At 41.3% G+C, this 19205-nt stretch overlaps 1 protein-coding gene across 1 annotated transcript in view; it reads left to right on the top strand.

Moving 5' to 3' along the window:
- Positions 1-19205, top strand: part of LAMA4 (laminin subunit alpha 4) — a 76255-nt gene that overhangs the window by 11395 nt on the left and 45655 nt on the right. The window contains exons 2-5 of the mRNA XM_081000374.1: positions 8620-8721; positions 12710-12834; positions 16254-16334; positions 17422-17636. Of these exons, the coding sequence (XP_080856500.1) occupies positions 8620-8721; positions 12710-12834; positions 16254-16334; positions 17422-17636 (523 nt within the window). The remainder of the gene's footprint in view (positions 1-8619; positions 8722-12709; positions 12835-16253; positions 16335-17421; positions 17637-19205) is intronic.

The following is a 19205-nucleotide window of genomic DNA, read 5'->3' as shown; positions in this document are numbered from 1 at the left end:
GCAGTAATTTCCCCATAACCCCTTTCTTTTGCAGTCTTTAAAGTCAATGCGAACATGATTCCTCAGAGCAGGACTTATTCATTTACTTCAGTGGTTGTGTAAAGTATCTTGGGAGAAATACCATTTAACAAACTTCCATAACCACAGCAGAAGTGAGCTGGTTATTATTTAAAATGCATGAGTGTCTTGTGTACATACCAAGAAAATTATGCTAGAAGAATACCATATAAGCAGGAAAATTAATCACTTCTCCTTCTTCCTTGAATGGACTTGTGTATGACTAAAGTAGGCATGGCTCGAGATTATTTTTATTCCACAACTTTCAGTATTATATATGACTTTTGTTCTTGATTATCTTTTCTTATTTTCACTGGGCTATGGCAGTGAGATAATGTAACTTGTCTTGTAGTGCCCAAGGCAGACTACGCAGGAACTGTTCAGTGAGCACCAAATGAGGCAAACCCCCATTCATAAGGGCATTGGGGCCCTGGTGGATCAAGCCAATGGCCCATCTAGTCCTGTATCCTGGTCTCACAGTGGCCAACCGGATGCTTATGGGAAGCCCAGAGGCAGAACCTGAGCAAAATAGCACTCTCCCCACCTGTGACTGGTAAAACATAGCTGTCATGAACATGTCCTGTCCACCATTGAGCAACATATCAAGACAATGTTAGAGTTAGATCAGGAATGTGAAACCAGCATATAATGGGTATACAGAATGAATTATAGTTGTACATAAAAGGAAAAACTTGATAGAATCATCATTATGAAATGTAAACTGTAATGGTTGGAGATGCTATTGTGAAAAAATGAAGGAATGCTTTGAAGATTGATGAACAGAATATAGAAGTGCTGGCAGATGTTCATCCAGATGTTTTGAGGAGGAGGAGAGCTATGTGTCCTAGGGAAGAATGTATTTGATACAGATGGATCTTCCCCCTTAGGTTCTATGTATTTATGATGAAGAATGTGTTGCTGTACATAATATCAATGAGGAATTACCACTTTCAAAAACAAATAAGCAACAGCATGCAGAAAATAAGTAGTTAAAAGAAGTTAATATCAGGCCGAGACTGTGCCTTCAGTTTGGCAGTCCCTGCCCTGTAGAACTCCTTGCCAGTTAAGGTTTGGCAGAAATCATTCCTCCCTTCTTTTAGACTTCTCCTAAAAACTGTGTTACTCAGATGGGCCTTTGTAATGTGAATACCAACCAGTACAAACTGTTTACTAATCTTTTTGCTAATATTTTATATTGTTGTAACTTTTAAAGCAGTATACTGCCTGACTATATTGTTTTGAAAGTGCAGTCTATAAATATTTTTATAAATTAATATGTGTAGGATGCCTGAATGTATGGTTAAAAAGAAAGAAAGAATAGAGGAGCAACAGAGGTCTTGAAATTTAAGCCACAAGATGAAGAAATATCAAAACAGTTGGGAGTAGTTATTATAGCTCTTGTTGTTTTGCAAACTGTTTCCCATCAATCTCCTGAAGAACTGAGTCTTTGTGTTTGTGTTTGCAAAACTGCACTTCTGGACTCAGTGTACTGGTTGGAATTTGAGGCAGCTGCTACTTTGGTCAAGATGTGATGGTATTTTGAAATGGTGCAGCATCCATGAGAATAACAAGAAAGGCACACAACACAAACAATTAATATCCTATAAGAGATGCTAAGAAGTCTCCGTTTTTTCTTTTGTACAAATAGCGTTTGATGCTGTCCAGAGCATGAACTTTGTGGTTAGTTAGTCCTTTCTAACCAATAGTTTGGGGTCAATGCCATACCAAGATAACTCTGGAACTTTCATTTAATTTGGCACATTGAGAATTATATGATGACCTCACAACCACCATCTTCCCAGTGGTGGGAGAAACCCCAAAATGAAATAAGCAGGAATGATGGTATGGTGGGGTGGGAGTATGAAGCCACCCTCCCAACAGTGGCATCAGTGTTGCTTACTGAGACAGCAACGTTAAGGCTCAGTGGGCACACTGATAGATCCTCCAATCTGGTGCTCCCACCAGTGGGTACCCACATAGGCCTCTCCTTCCCCCCCCCCGTGCCAGTTATTCCTGATAATAAGGACATAGTTCCAGTCCATTGTCTTAAATCTAGCCATGCAATTCGACCTTCAGAGCATCCTCCATGATGTGAAAGATCTAGAGACCAGTAGAAAAAAGATTCATTGTCTTTGTGGACAATCAAGTTCAGGTCACTGAACTTCAGTACAACAAATGTGTCAATGGTTATATGAAAAATCTGACTGAAGTCTTCATGGGTGGTACCAAGACTGATATATTACTGCATGTCCCTGGTGGCAAAGTAATGCAGCCAGTTCCTTCCAGGTCCCTAATACTACAGTTGCTTCATAAGTATGCTCTACTAAGTATTGTAGTTAGTGAGCTTCTTTATTACTGAAGTGACCTTCTTGTGCTGTTACATGCATTTCTTTTCTTGCATGTATTTTTAACTTTCAAAATGAAATTTCATGGTGAAAATTGGCGGTTACCAAAGTATGGTGTGGCAAAACTGCCCAAATCATGTATGCTGGAGTTTAAGAACTTATATGTGTCCTCCAGAAAGAAAGTAACAAGATTATCTGTATTTCCCCAGTGGAAGGTGCCAAAGCCTCAAATGTGGTATTTGTGGAATATTGTAGCAATGAAGAACCTCAAGAAGAAACTCTATTAGAGCAAGGTATCATAAAGCTGCTTACATGTTACACTGAACACAGGTACAAGCATCTCCACAGATGTACATTTAAAGAGTGTGCAGCTCAACTATCATGTACCCTATATACTCCCTGATTGTGAAGAACTGTACAAGTGTACAGGTGAACTATCTATGTACACAAATTGTGCACTCATTGAATGTGATGTGTGTATATATATCTCTATCTCTATATATCGCTTTAGTCATATCACAGTGATGTGCCAGTAACCTGTTTGATATACTTTGTTAAGCACTGCTGATGTTGTAGTTTAAAGATGAGACACGTTCTTTGTGGCTGCAAATCTCATTTCTGGGCATGAAAGTTCAAGCAGAATGAATGAATGAATGAGTTTCACAAAAGTTATTCCACAATTAAAGTCAAACAGTCCCATAAACCTTATGTTGATGGGATTAGTTGTCTAGTTTAGACCAGGTGTTGTGGTATGAAATGAAGAACAGAAAATCATGCTTAAGAAGCGAAGCCCCTTTGTATATCATGGCAAAAGCAGAAATCGAGAAACAGAACACCAGAAGCATCTTGAGGAAGAAGGTAGACAGTGTATCAGGAAATGCTTTGCTCCGCACATTTTATAACCCTGATTTTCCATGGATACAAACAGCTCCCTGCTTCCACATGTTGAAAGGGAACACAAATTGAGCAGAGGGGAGAGAGAGCTAGCGTGCTCATCCTCACTGACTACTAACAGCAACAACTGAAGAGGCTTTAAGTTGTTGCATTATCTGGTTACCATTTAATTGCTGCTGGAATTGGGCTAGGGTGTGGGTGTAATTTAAGATTGTTAATTCCAGTATTGTTCACAGAATGGGCTTTATTCCAGCCTCCAAATCTGGATATAATTAGTACATCCCTTGTACTGCGCACTCCACTGTCTCTCAAGACAGATGGATGCCAACAAAAATGTACTGAAGGCACAAATTTCTTACATGTGCTGCTGTATTATTATCATTTTAAATATGATGTATCAATAAATTGTTGCTGGCACGGGGAGCCGCACAAGGGTGCTCCTCTGCTGCTCTAACATGAAGTGGACATAATGGGTGGGGAAGGCCTGAGCTGAGAACTGAATTTAGAACTGCTTGCACTGACCTTACCATAAAGTGAGCATTTTATCACTTATTATACAATGCAATGTAAAAGAGCCGATATTCAAAATCTTTTTCACAGAACGAAAGGGGATGGGAGGAATTTTTCCCCCTTTGCCTTTGGGGAGGAAATGTGCTTGGCTTATGATTTGTTTGAAAGAACCAAAAGAAAATGTATCTTAATAAGCTAGTCATGTTACCATAAAAGTAGATATGCAGAGGAAAAAGCTTTTCTTTCCATTACACACAGTCTTCCTTTTCCAACAAAATAGAAAGCAGCTGCTATGTCTTATTCCTTTGAATCTATTTAGTCATTTAGAGTTCTGAGCTTTAATTGACTCAAAATGGAGAGAATTTCTTTCGGAGCGGAATTAGAATGTAGAAACTTTGTGGTGCATTCATATGGGGTCTTCCAATGATAGCAAAGTTTCCCTCTGTGAAGTGCTTGATCTTGCCTCACCAACTGCAAGACGTTTGTGTGCATGTGGATAAGGATTATGTGCCATTGGCTCTATGGTGGTCATGTTCATTCTTTACCAATGTGGTGCTGTCCAGGTGCTGTTAAACTACGACTCCTGTCATCCTTGGCTATTGGTCATGCTGGCTGGGACTGGTGGGATTTGGAGTTGAACAAGATCTGGACATTAGCTACCCCTGCAGTAATGACTTACCTGAAAATGATATTTTGTTCCCTTCCATCGTTGTACCAAAAGGTAACTGAAGCATATAGCCTGAGCCTGTTTTTCATTTTACTAACCTATTTATTACATGGGTTAAATGCTTACAAAGAGCTCAGAGTAGATTTCATAAGGTCCTCTGGCAGTTTCCCAAGCTAGATTTCATTAGTTTCAACAGTAGAACTGGATGAGATGCATTCCAATTTTTAAAAGCAATTTCTAACAGCAATTTAATAGCATAAGAACATAAGGAAAGCCCAGTTGGATCAGGCAAAAGTCCCATCTAGTCCAGTATAATGTTCTCACAGTGGCCAACCAGATGTTCCTAGGAAGCAGGAGCTGTTGTACAGTAGTGCTGTCCCTACTTGCAGTTCCCAGAAGCTGGTATTCAGTGGAAATTAAATTACTAGAATTAAAGAAGGTTCTATTGGGGCAACCACAGTCAGCCACCAGCATGCATCTCTCTAATATAACATGATGTACCATTTCAAGAACCCTGGCTCAGATGTATTCATCCCACAGGAAAAATACTACCAAACCATGTGCTCATGGTGGTGATCTGCTTACTCTTTGTTCAGTGATAAAACAGAAGGACCAAGGAATCTGTTCTTTGAACTTTCTACTGTGTGATCTGTCCTGAAGAGGAGGAGTATGCTGGCAGAATTTATAGGAAGGAGATGCAATTGGTTTCATATATTTCATATATATTCCATACATTATTTCATATCTTTTGCTAGAGACTGTAGCCTAAACAGAAAATATAGTTTGTATAAAGTTAATGCAAAGCTACGCCTTGCATAACAGAAGTCCTATGGATGCTGCTCTTCCAGGGTTCCACTCAGTGTGGCCCTAGTAGGATTAGACTGGAGGCAAACATGTTAGAGCAAGTGATGGCAAAGCTATGTCCCATGCCAGCCCATCCCACAGCTTTCTGCTATAGCTTCCATGCCCAATGACAAATTTTACAGCTTGAGCAATACTGCTTTTAAGCAGCGTCTTTTGGGACTCTTCACTTTAGATCAAGGGGCTGAGACAGGGATTCAGATCTGACAACAGGTTTGTTTGACTTGAAGCGGCACATATAATGTTTGCAGACATACTGTATATAAGGGCTCAGTATCTCACCGTTGAACAAAATGTGCTTTTTATTGTCAGTTTGAGAATATCATCTATTTTAATGGCTAGTTCCGAGCACTATGTGATTTTATTGTGCATATCAGCTCAGAAGTAATCCCACTGAACTGAATGGAGACATTCAAGCCCAGGATAAAACACAGTACTGCCAGAGCGCTCAGCCCTTCCTCTGGATGTGTGTTGGAACTTCTGTAAGTTAGACCCACCTTTCATTTCGGGTGCAACAAGCGAAGGGTAAACAAAAACAGCACTACTGCAATCAGTTGATGTTGTCAGATAGTACGGTTGGGGTAGAAGTTCAATTCACTTCACATTTAAAGGCAAACTTGCCTTTCTGGTAGTATATATAATTTGCATATCTAGTAATTCTTTGGGAATTTTCTCACAATGCTTAAGTAGATCTGAACTAAGGTTTCTCAGACTACATTCTACTGGGAAAATGTTTGAATTTTTTCTCCTTTTTTTCTGCTCCCTCCTCCCCAAAAAAGGTTGCTTTGCATCCCCCCCCCCCAAGTATTTTCCACCATTTTTAAAAATTGTGATGGTTGCCATTTTTCCCCCACAGTGCCCCAGAATGATGCCAAATCATTTGCTGCTGCAGCAGCAAAAAAATAATAAAGGCAAAAAGCCATAAGAAAGAAAGAAAGAAAGAAAGAAAGAAAGAAAGAAGCTATGCTACTGCCACTTGTAATGGGGAATCTGATAGGGCAGGGATAGTCAGTGTGGTGATGTCTAGATGCTGTTGAACTTCAACTCCCATCAGCCCCAGCCCGTGTAGCCAATAATCAGGGATGAAGGGCATCACATTGGCTACCCCTTTGTTAGGCCATAAGGCACTGTTAATCCTTTGTCACACTTTGCTTTTATTTAAAAAAAGAAGAACTTTCCAGTTCACACACATCCTGTTTTAGGCTGGTTTGCTTTGTTTCTGCTTTGACCATGACACTTCCTTTCCTTTTTATATCATGTTTTGTTATCTCTACGCTGACAGCTTTACGCTATGCCATTAATACTGGCTAATGCAGGATAAAGAAGCTAAAAGGGAAGAGGAAGTAATATCACTTATTGTCTGATTTAGGCATAGCAAAATGCCCAAAGGAAGACAACAATCATTTCTTTGGCATTATGGGACTGCAGATGTATTCTGTCTTCAAAAAAAATTGCAGGTGTCAAAACAACTTAAAATATGTTTCTGGGATTAGTAAAACAACTGTTGAATAAACATGCTTTTTCATTTGTAGACTGGAAAAAGAATCCCAACCCCCCCGAGCTTGAACCGACCTCCAGAGCCAATAAGTGTTTTAATCCTAAAGAAACAATTGAAATACAGGCTTGATATTTCAGCCCACCAACTGTTTCCAAAGTTCAGATACAGGCCAGGGAATGGAGAGGTGGGTTAATTGTTGTCCATGCAATGAAGAAAGCCAAGGGCAGTTTGCCAGATTGATTCCTTTCCAGACCTGCATACACACACCAATCAGTTATTTTATGCACCAAGGAACATTAAGTAATGCAAATCATTCGGCCAGCCAGATGCTCTGATGATGAGCTTTTCTAGTACTAGAGGCATAATGGAACATCACTGGTTTGTCTCAAGAAATAAAGACAAAGATAATGACGATAGCAGCCTTAGAGAAAGATAGCATTCTGGACCTGATATTCAGAACTCAATATGCTTCAACAGAACTCTTCTGCTTTCATCCGTTGCAAGGAAAGAGCCATGCTCCTTATGGTCAGTAGTCAATACAACAACATCAAGAGCTGGTCTGGGGAATCTGTGGCCCTCCATATATTGTTGGACTACTGCTCCCATCATCCATGGCCATCACGCATCCTGACTGGGACTAATGGGAATTAGACTGCGTACACATTACCAGCTTAAATGGCAACAGGGTGGTTCTTTTTCTCAATTTCAATTAAAGCTTGTTTGGAGTGGGGGTGATGATCAAAGTACCGTATTTCATAAGAAATGGCAGGATAGATATGGATTGTGGTTCACGTTGTGTGTATACTGCTTCCCAAACCAGCAATCAGAGCACACTGGATGCAGAATAAACAGAAGTGTGTACACAGCCTAAGACTACAATAACATCTGGAAGACCACATGCTCCCCATTCCTGATATACAAAGAGAGAGAAAGAGAGCTGATAATTTGTGTGTATTATCCTAAACAGCTCTATGCCTGTATTCATGGGTTTTATTGGTTATCACATAATGTCACCACCCAACCCTGAAGTCAGTTCTTCCCCTGATATTTTCCTTCACAGCCTGCTAAACTGTAAACGTCACCTGATGAAAGCTATTATTAATGGATACAAATAGCCTACATTCAGATTAGCTCTGCACCCCTGGCTTGTCACTTTCTATATCTTCTCCCATTGTATCCTTAGTTACATGATACTGAACCAGAAAGCCTGTTAATCTTCTCACTAAGTGGTCATGGAAGTACAAAAATGTCTATTATCTGAAGCTCTGTTATCTGAAATGTCCAGTAATAAAGGTCTGCTAGAGGCCTGGCTGGTAAAATCCAGTGCACACCCTACCTCATTTCTTTCACTTGTAAACCTCCTCACAAGTCTCTTCTTCTCTGCCCTTCCCTCAGCACCAGCTCAAACATCTGTTCCTCCATCACCCATCTCTGCAGCTTAGTGATAAGAGTATCTGCTTTGTTGTAGAAGGTCCCAAATTCAATCCAGAGCATCTCCAAGTAGGCCGGGGAGTATCTGCTCCCTGAAACCTTGGAGTGTCACTGTCAGCCAGTGTAAACAATAATAAGCTAACTGGACCAATGGTCTCACTCAATATAAAGCGGCTTCCTATGTTTTTATGTTGTTGGCCAGCCTTGCAGTTCCTATAACCAAAGGGTTACAAAAATGCAAGGTTGTTTTAGCAACAAAAACAACACACACACACACAATCCAGAACCCTTAATAACCTGTGTAAAACCTCAATCATGTATGCGTACTGAATGTTTTTCTTGTATTTGTGTTGCAGAGATGCCAGGAAGGGTTTTTCCGAACTTACTCAGGAGACTGCAGCCCATGTGAGTGCAACAACAATGCATACAAGTGCCTTGATGGATCTGGTGTTTGTCTGGTAAGTAGCCTTTTCTGGTTACTTGTAGCACAATCCTAGCCATGTCTACTTAGAATTAAGACCTACTGAATGCAGTGAGGCTTAGTCCCAGGTAAGTGGATGCATATTTCGTCAAAAGTAATAATGAATGGTATCTGGACTGAAAAGGCAGATCATTAACAGGCCTTCCTCAGTTCTTGATAAAACCTTGTTCTTGCTCTCTGCCTGAGGCTGAACAAATAGAGCTAGTGAAGTGACACAGGTGGGACTCTAGCCCCGTCCCTCCACCTCTCCAATGCAGCAACCCACTGTGCTGGAATGCCAAGAGAGCAATAGACGCTACCTCAGTGGCTGCTACTGATTGCACCTGAAGAAAGCAGGCTAGCTTAGGGAATGGCAGGCAGGCATTCTCCAATACATTGTCACTTCTTCACACTCTCCGGTTTCTGGTGCCTGAGGCAGTTGCTTTGCTCTACTTAATGTTGGGTTGACCCTGATTCACACAGATAATTGAGCTTTGTCACAGGAGTTTTGTCATTGTACTGCCTTTAGCAGCAATAGGTACAGGTGTCACACAGCTATTAGTTGGAAGGCTTGAACATGACACTCAGGGAACATTTGTGGCATGGATATGTATTACAGTAGCAAACACATAAAATTCTGCCCTGCGCTTTCAAATGACTAAAATGCAAAGTGATGTATAAAGTCTCTACAAACTGCAAATAAGTTCTTTTAAAAAAAAATACTAAAAGCTTTCACTAAAGGTAAAGGACCCCTGGATGGTTACGGTAAGTTCAGTCAAAGGTGACTATGAGGTGTGGCACTCATCTTGCTTTTCAGGCCAAGGGAGCCAGTGTTTGTCCACAGACAGCTTTCTGGGTCATGTGGCCAGCATGACTAAACCACTACTAGTGCATAGAGGATCGTGAGAAGTGCCAGAGCTCATGGAAACGCCATTTACCTTCCCACTGCAGCAGTACCTAATTATCTACTTGCACTGGGATGCTTTCAAACTGCTAGGTTGGCAGAAGCTGGGTCAGAGCAACGGGAGCTCACCCCGTGGCACAGATTCGAACTGCAAACCTTCCAATCGGCAAGCCCAAGAGGCTCAGTTGTTTAGACCACAGCACTACCCGCATTCCCTTATCACTAAACCATGTTGCTTTGTTGAAATTAGAGTGTTTTATGGAGGCATACAATTTGGATAAGAAAATAGGTTTCCAGGTGGAAAAATCAAAATTAGAAACTGAATTGCTAGAACCCAAAACTAAAACTTTGTCAAAGATGTATAACTTGCTGTTGAAATGGAACACTCAGGATGAAACGGTGAAATCTGCTATGATTAAATGGGCACAAGACGTTGGACATAATATTATGTTTGCTGACTGGGAACAGTTGTGGACCACAGGCATGAAATTTATGGCATGTAATGCCTTAAAAGAAAATATTATGAAAATGATATACAGGTGGTACATAACCCCAGTCAAGCTTGCAAAAATCTACCATTTGCCTGATAATAAATGTTGGAAATGTAAAGAAACTGAAGGTACATTTTTTCACCCTTGGTGGACGTGCCCAAAGATTAAGGCTTTCTGGGAGATGATATATAATGAACTAAAAAAGGTATTTAAATATACCTTCTTGAAGAAACCAGAGGCCTTTCTCCTGGGCATAGTCGGCCAATCGGTGTTAAAAAAGGACAGAACTTTCTTTATGTATGCTACAACAGCAGCAAGAATACTCATCGCAATGTATTGGAAGACACAAGATCTACCCACACTGGAGGAATGGCAGATGAAAATGATGGAATACATGGAACTGGCAGAAATGACTGGTAGAATCTGTGACCAGGGAGAAGAGTCGGTGGAAGAAGATTGGAAGAAATTCAAAGACTATTTACAGAAATATTGCAAAATTAAAGAATGTTAGAATGATGTTGGATTGAAGTTAAGGGGTTTCTAGCTGTACAGGCTAAAAGAATATGGAAAAATTGGTTTTAATATCTAAAATCTAAAATTTTAAGTTATATTATATCAAGATTAAAGATTAGGATTAAAAAGGAGGGAAAGGAATTGTTGGATTAACATATTTAATTAGAATACAAAAGAGGGGGGTAAGAGGAGGTCCGAGAAACAAGTAAATGTAAAAGAAGTGAGGAAAAGATGAAATTGTTTTTAATTGGTTTTTTCCTTTTTTACTTTGTATTTTTTCTTTTTATTGTTAATTTTTTCTTCATTAATGTGGTTTTCTTTTTTTTGTGAAATTTTAATAAACATTATTTTAAAAAAAAAAGAAATTAGAGTGTTTTAAAAAGATCATTTTCTTCTCTTTCATTTTCTGAAGGCTGCAACAATGTTATGCACCACTCTGTTAAGAATAATGAATATGCAAATCCTTAATAAAGTGAATAACACCAACCTTTCAATCACTGCTAACCTGCAGTTTTCACTGAGACTCCCTTTCAATCATTATTTTACAAAGAAGGACCAGACTTCTCATACCAGTATGCATCCTCTTTGAAATGTAATAATAATTGTAGGTTCACCGGAATACACATCAGTGACCAGTCTTGAATGAAGAGGTATCAATAAAAGGGATTGTTTATTTTGAGTATATCCAGCCATGGACAATTCTGAATGCTAACAACTTCTTTTACTTCTTTTACTGCTCATCAATGGTTCCTCTTCATCCTGGAGAAGAGTGACTAGTGGAGTGCCACAGGGTTCTGTCTTGGGCCCGGTCTTATTCAGCATCTTTATCAACGACTTGGATGATGGACTCAAGGGCATCCTGATCAAATTTGCAGATGACACCAAACTGGGAGGGGTGGCTAACACCCCAGAGGACAGGATCACACTTCAAAACGACCTTGACAGATTAGAGAACTGGGCCAAAACAAACAAGATGAATTTTAACAGGGAGAAATGTAAAGTATTGCACTTGGGCAAAAAAAATGAGAGGCACAAATACAAGATGGGTGACACCTGGCTTGAGAGCAGTACATGTGAAAAGGATCTAGGAGTCTTGGTTGACCACAAACTTGACATGAGCCAACAGTGTGACGCGGCAGTTAAAAAAGCCAATGCAATTCTGGGCTGCATCAATAGGAGTATAGCATCTAGATCAAGGGAAGTAATAGTGCCACTGTATTCTGCTCTGGTCAGACCTCACCTGGAGTACTGTGTCCAGTTCTGGGCACCACAGTTCAAGAAGGACACTGACAAACTGGAACGTGTCCAGAGGAGGGCAACCAAAATGGTCAAAGGCCTGGAAACGATGCCTTATGAGCAACGGCTAAGGGAGCTGGGCATGTTTAGCCTGGAGAAGAGGAGGTTAAGGGGTGATATGTTCAAATATATAAAAGGATGTCACATAGAGGAGGGAGAAAGGTTGTTTTCTGCTGCTCCAGAGAAGTGGACACGGAGCAATGGATCCAAACTACAAGAAAGAAGATTCCACCTAAACATTAGGAAGAACTTCCTGACAGTAAGAGCTGTTCGACAGTGGAATTTGCTGCCAAGGAGTGTGGTGGAGTCTCCTTGTTTGGAGGTCTTTAAGCAGAGGCTTGACAACCATATGTCAGGAGTGCTCTGATGGTGTTTCCTGCTTGGCAGGGGGTTGGACTCGATGGCCCTTGTGGTCTCTTCCAACTCTATGATTCTATGATTCTATTCTATGATCTAAGATACAAAAGTTGTACAGAGTGAGTCAGAACTGCCTCCAGATATATGCCTCCAGAGATAGCCTTGCTCTTGTAGGCTGTTTTGTCAAAAAATTCTCTGGCAGTCTAGCATTACTGTTCAAAAGATCTCCATTGGCACTGCACTGCCAATTCCAAGCCCTTTCAGTTTACTCAGTCGATTCCTGGAAGGTTTTGGTAAAGGGCAGAAAGTCTTCTCATTCTGCTTGCCAAGGACGTTTATTTTAATGCTTTCTGCTAGGCATGAATTCAAAGTTCCTTCCTTTGCTGTTCACAAGTGTCCTCCTCCTTCTTTCTATTTAATTGCAGGATTGTCAAAGAAACACAACTGGAGACCACTGTGAACAATGTCCAGATGGCTACCTGGGAGATGTCACCAGAGGAGCACCCAGCTTCTGCCAACCTTGCCCTTGTCCCTTGCCACTGGTTGCCAAGTATGCTCAATTGATTTATGTTATTGGTTCCAGCAGCTGTTCTCCCTGCTGCTAAGTCATCTTATGGCCAGATTCCATGAGACTTTCTAAGGGAAGGGAGAAATGACAAAAGAACAAGTAATTTTGACCTACAGTGGTGCCTCGCAAGGCGAAAATAATCCGTTCCGCGAGTCTCTTCGTCTAGCGGTTTTTTCGTCTTGCGAAGCAACCCTATTAGCGGCTTAGCGGATTAGCGCTATTAGCGGTTTAGCAGCTATTAAAGGCTTAGCGGCTTAGCGGCTAAAAGGCTATTAGCGGCTTAGCGGCTTAGAAAAAGGGGGGGAGCGAAAAAATCGCAAGACTCGCAAGACATTTTCGTCTTGCGAAGCAAGCCCATAGGGAAATTCGTCTTGCGAAGCGCATCGAAAAACAGAAAACCCTTTCGTCTAGCGGGTTTTTCGTCTTGCGAGGCATTCGTCTTGCGGGGCACCACTGTATTTGCTTTTACTGTCAGCTTGGGAAAATGCAATAGCTTTTCCTTTTATTATTATTATTACTTCCCCAGTCACACCGGCAATTCCAGCAAGCACACAAAGAAGTACAGTGCATTTTATTATCTCTGAATCCCCTTTTCTTTTTAAACTTTGAACTATGTGATGGCTTGTAAATTGGCATTGCTGATAGACAGGGGATCAGATGCACAGCTTTGACATGTCTAATCCCTCCAGTTTGGACTCCTGTCCAAACACAACTGGTGGGCGCCATTTTAAGCCCTGTTGAGATATCACATCGGCTGGTTCCCCATTTACCTCTTTAGTAGAATTTAGTAGATTCAGTCCTCACCCTCTCCAGTGAAAGAGCATGTGGAGAAGGGATAAGAAAGATCCCTGCATAAGTCATTGGATTGCTGCTACCTATCAGAGTAGACAATTCTGTACCAGATGGACCAATGTTCTAGTGACCTAAAATAAAGCACCCCTGCTTCTCATAGGTATATGTTACTTACAGCAAATCTCCGTAATTAGAGCATGGGAATGCATTCATTCACCAAAAGCAGTGGAAGATACATAAAGCTGTATGCATGAATGACAGAATCTATGTAGTCTCTGAATGGTTAATATGCACATTTGCTGGTAATTCTGGGCAATTCTGTTGCTTTAATATATTCATATCCACTTATCACTGTTTCATATTATTGTGCAGTATGGCTGGTTATGCAGATACTCTATAAAATTAGCCTTGCTATGCAATGGTAAGGCCTGTCCCTGACCTTCACACATTCACTACATTGTGTGTACCACCCATTGGGAGCCTTGCAAAATACAAGGTTCCACAAACAGCAACAACATTTATTACAGTGGTGAAGCTGCTTTTCAGCAATATATCTAGTCTAGCACATCAGAAGCCCTTGGTCTTTATGTGGCATGCCAATGCACATAAGGCTACCTACAGCAAGCTCTTGATAAATCCTTGTTCCTGCCTCCTGCCTGGAGCTGAAAAAACAGAGGATTTGTCAGCTCGGCAGAGACGGATGAGGAATTGCATGCAAATGGATGCTGCACACACAATTCCTTTCTGCAGTGTAGCTGTTGGGGCTACATGCTTGTACATCAGCTGACTGTGGCAGAGTCTTGGATACAGTTCTTCATGGAGGTTAAGTCTATCAGTGGATATGGATCGTGGTGGCTGTCTTCTACCTTCACCTAGGAAACTGGGGCAATTGGCAGGCCCCCAGCTGGCCCCAGCCCACCGGCCAGTGTGCCGAGCGATCTCCAATCCTTGGTACAGCATCAGCGACCCGAGTTTCAGAAGCTAGGGCACGCTACTCAGCAGAGTAAACGCTGCGCAACAGAAGTGGCAGGAGAAGTTGTGTGAGCATATTTACAAGCAGTTTATTCAGCATACAGCAGGACAAAAGGAAAACATGTCCAATCTCCTTCGTGTCCAAGCAAGACGGCATAAGCAAAAGCTATACACAAATAGAAGTTCCCAGCAAGCTGTGCTGGAGTGTAAACAGACATGTGACATACAACAATTCCACATGTCTGTTCTTAAGGTAGAACGGAATATCCCAACAGGAGACAGCTGCAGGGAGTGCTTAGAGTGTTGTTGTGCTCAGGTCTTTCTTCAGGCTTCCCGGTGAAAACAGGATGCTAAACGAGATGGACCACTGGCCTGATCCAGTAGGCTTGTTTTATGTCCTCCTGTAATCCCATCCCAGAAAACGGTGGGTTTTCCATTTTTTAGAAGGGACCTGTATGCTGAGCTACAACTACTCCATGTGTTCTGTTTCATCACAGCTTAATGGCTTCTCTTCAGAACAAGAACTTTCTCTGATAGTAAGAAGTTTAGCAAAACACCTATTGCTGTTTGCCATTACAAGGGCTAGGATTTCAGACTTATTAAAAAGAATTATCTTGAAATTGTAATTAAAAAAGAGAGACCCTAGTTCTCTGGTCAGTTAACTGGGTTTGTAAAGGGTTAAATGATTATAATGATTTATTTCCCTTTCTTCATCCCTTTGTTTTATATGGTGAGGGAAATGGAAGCGGAATCAGATTTCATACCTTGAAAGTGTGAGAGGAGATAGGGCTTGCTCTTCTGCTTGCAACAAAGGAACAAGCCCCATGAATAACATGCCAATGGGTTTACGAAGTCTGACAAATACTGTATCAAAAGCTCTAAGATGGCAGATTCATTATATACACAGTTGTTCTTGGGATTCATCTCTGTGGATTTTATTTCAATATTTTTGTCTGGCCAAACAATTTCCATCCATATCTGATATCCTGGGAACTTGTGGAAGAGTTCTCATTAAAAAGAGCTATCATTTGTTTGGAACAACTGGATACCAGCTGCTCCAAACCCTTGCAAATGTGCTTAGGTTTTTTATTCGCTTGGAATTGTAAGACCACTTTGTTATTATTATTATTATTGCTTTTTTTGTAATGAAACCTCCTTTTAAAGGCTCAGGAATACTTTTGGCCTGTTACTGTGTCCCAATGAGCAGTTTCTTAAGAAATTAACCCATTCATGGGAAATATATCTAAAGCTCTGTTGGGATGGTGTCATTGAAATGTTACAGAAGGAAGTGTATGAGTATTGTTTTTCACGAAAATTGCAAACTGAAAACCTCAAATCTCACTGACGCTATAAATGTCTCCAAACAAGGCAAATAAATGCACTCATTTTAACTCTGGAGAATAATTTCATAGAAAAGCAGATGAAAAAACTGAATGTAAGCCAGAATCCTTGATACTTTTTTTCATTCGTAAGGGAAACAATACACAGACCACATTCTTTCCTTGCCTTCTGATGATTGACTGATCACAACAGTTCTTTTAAAAAAACACACACAAAACCCACTCCAAAATATTTTAGTGGATGGTGGCATAACCCATAAGCTCTGATGATTTTTTTTTTTTTTTATGTATGCTTAGCTTTGCAGTTTCCTGTTACAGAAAAAATGGAGTGGTACGCTGTATGTGCAAAGAAAATTATGCAGGGCCAAATTGTGAAAGGTAAGTACATTTTCAGGTGCAAATGTTAAGGATTATGAACCTTTGTGCCATTTATCTTGACAATATACATTTGGTTTCACAGATACAGATTTTATATTCCCTCCCAGCTTTAAATGGGCAAAGAAAGTCTTTCTGCTGTCAGTGACAGTGACAGACCTGCTTGGATTGAGAATGATAAAAACTGGCTGTCATCTGAAGGTTTTTCTGAGAACTTGTCAGATCTGGAAAAACAGTGCTTCATTTAGCAAGAAATTCCCCACAACTCATGGAGCTACCCAAATTATCCAGAAATATGAATGAATATGGGAGTACAAAATGGAAACTCAGGAATTATCTTTCATCCAGGGCTTAAAATTCTTCTTTGGTTTAAATTTTGAATCAAAGAACACATCAAAATATCTTGATCCAGCATTGGGTGATGCAGAATTCCTGTTGTGGAAGGGCCCAATACCTGAAGGCGTACATACCCTCTCTGGAGGTCCCAGTTTGTAGTCCTTTGGCTCAAGGGTCCCCATGTTGAGAGGTTCAAGACACACCAGCTCAGGGCAAGGCATTATATTGGGTCAGTATCTATCCCCCCTTCACTGCCTGTACATCCACATGGTAGGCACAATCACGTGCACCAACCCAGTGTTTGTTCAACTTCAGAGTGAGAATTTTTGTTAATCCAGCTTGCTTCATAGCCCATAGCTCCCCAGAAAACCAATGAGCCCATTGGGCTCAACAGTGGCAAAGAGGACACACGAGGCAGTTGTGTCTACTGCCCATCTCATTTGCCATTCCACAGTAAGATGCGAGCTTCAAGAGGATTGTCTGCTTTTTCCACTGGAAAAAAACCTGAACATTCAGGAACCTATCAGGTTCCATCAGTCTCCAAGGGTGGCCCATCTGAACAGGTCCAGAATCCCTGCAGGGGAGACTGGCCACCAGTCCAAAATTTACCAGATCATGATCAGACCATGACAATTGGGTGCACAGCCCCTCACCTTACATTGATTTTGTTGACTTGACCACAGAGAATGCCCCCAAGCAAAAGAGTTAACAAGAAATTGCCATTAATTATTGCTGAATTTGTGTTTCCTTCCAGGTGTGCTCCAGGTTACTATGGAAATCCCTTGGTGATTGGCAGTTCCTGTAAAAAATGTGACTGCAGTGGCAATTCAGATCCTAACCTGATCTTTGAGGATTGTGATGAAGTGACAGGCCAGTGTCGCAACTGCATGCGCAACACTACAGGGTTCAACTGTGAACTATGTGCTCCTGGTTATTATGGGGATGCCAGAAATGCTAAAATATGCACAGGTATTTGCTATGTTCATATTAAGCCCATTCATTGGTTTGGGGCCAGAGATATTTCTGTTATTGCCAGTCTGCTTTTTGCGTGTTTATAGAAAGGAAGTTGGCTAATGCTGCTGTGACTGAACGGAAAATTATTCTCCTCAATCTCTTGGCAGCTTTCAGTACTATCAGCTATGGTATCCTTCCAGAATGGCTGTCTGAGGTTCTGTTAACAGGGGTTTCCTCAGATTGAATGGATGGAGTGCAACCTATTCTGGATGGATTTCGCCATGTCACACCCTGAAGAAGCAGGTGCAGAGCTGGCGAGTGCTTCTGGATCCCTTACTGTCCTTGGAGGTGCCTCTGTGTTGCAGAGTGCCTTCTGTCACTTGTGGATGGTAGCCGAGCCATGACTCTTATCTGGATGTGGATAGCCTTGCTGCAGTTGCACATTGGTAACTTATAGGTTAGATTACTGCAATGCTCGGAAATTGCAGCTAGTGCAGAACTCAGGAGTCCAGTTGCTGACTAGGCCCAAGCCAGACAGAACATGGATTCTGGCTTAACTGCATTGGCTACCAGTTGATTTACATGCCCTATAAAGCCTTGTATTGTTTTTGACCCCAACACTTTTCCCCATATGAACCTACTTGGACATCAGAGGGTCTGCAGAGGGTGATAATGCAAGAATGACCCCAAGCAGTGGCTGCCCATTGCCTGGGAATGCTCTCCCCAAGGAGGCTTGCCTGGGTCCAACATTGGTTTAATTTTAGTCCTGTTCTTAGTGTTCACCTTTTAGCTGGATGGGAAAGGATATTGGTATTGATTCTTGGTCCATGTACATTTTAGTATGGTTTTATTGCTTTTGTCCATTTTATTGTATATTTATCTTATATGTCACTTTGAGAATTTTTAATGGATATATTTAATTAATACTACTGCTGTTATTACAGTCATACCTTGGAAGTTGAATGGAATCCATTCCGGAAGTCCATTCGACTTCCAAAACGTTTGGAAACCAAAGTGTGGCTTCTGATTGGCTGCAGGAAGCCCTGGACATTCGGCTTCCAAAAAGAATTCGAAAACCAGAACTTCCGGGTTTCGATCATTCGTGAGCCGAAACATATGAGTACCAAGGCGTTCGACAACCAATGTACAACTGTACAATGTACAATGATGTCATTATTTATGCATTTTTAAGATCCAAGCAAAACCTGCCTATGGGTAAACATGGGGCAAGCTAGATTGGAGTAGCCCTCCCAACTCCACAAGCCCACAAGCTGTTTCTAGGTTGTTGGTTTTTGTTTTGTTTTTTAAAAGCACTTACTAGGTCTAATGGGTGACGTGGGTGGCGCTGTGGTCTAAACCACTGAGCCTCTTGGGCTTGCCAATCAGAAGGTCGGTAGTTCGAATCCCCGCAACAGGGTGAGTTCCCCTTGCTTGGTCCCAGCTCCTGCCAACCTAGCAGTTCGAAAGCACTCCAAAAAGTGCAAGGTACCGCTCCGGTGGAAAGGTAAACAGCGTTGCCATGCACTGCTCTGGTTTCAGTGTTCCGTTGCGCCAGAAGCAGCTTAGTCATGCTGGCCACATGAC

This window comes from Podarcis pityusensis (genome assembly GCF_964106645.2).
Source record: "Podarcis pityusensis genome assembly, chromosome: 3".
NCBI classification, from domain to species: Eukaryota; Metazoa; Chordata; class Lepidosauria; order Squamata; family Lacertidae; genus Podarcis; species Podarcis pityusensis.
This window is presented reverse-complemented; position numbering and strand designations above follow the sequence as displayed.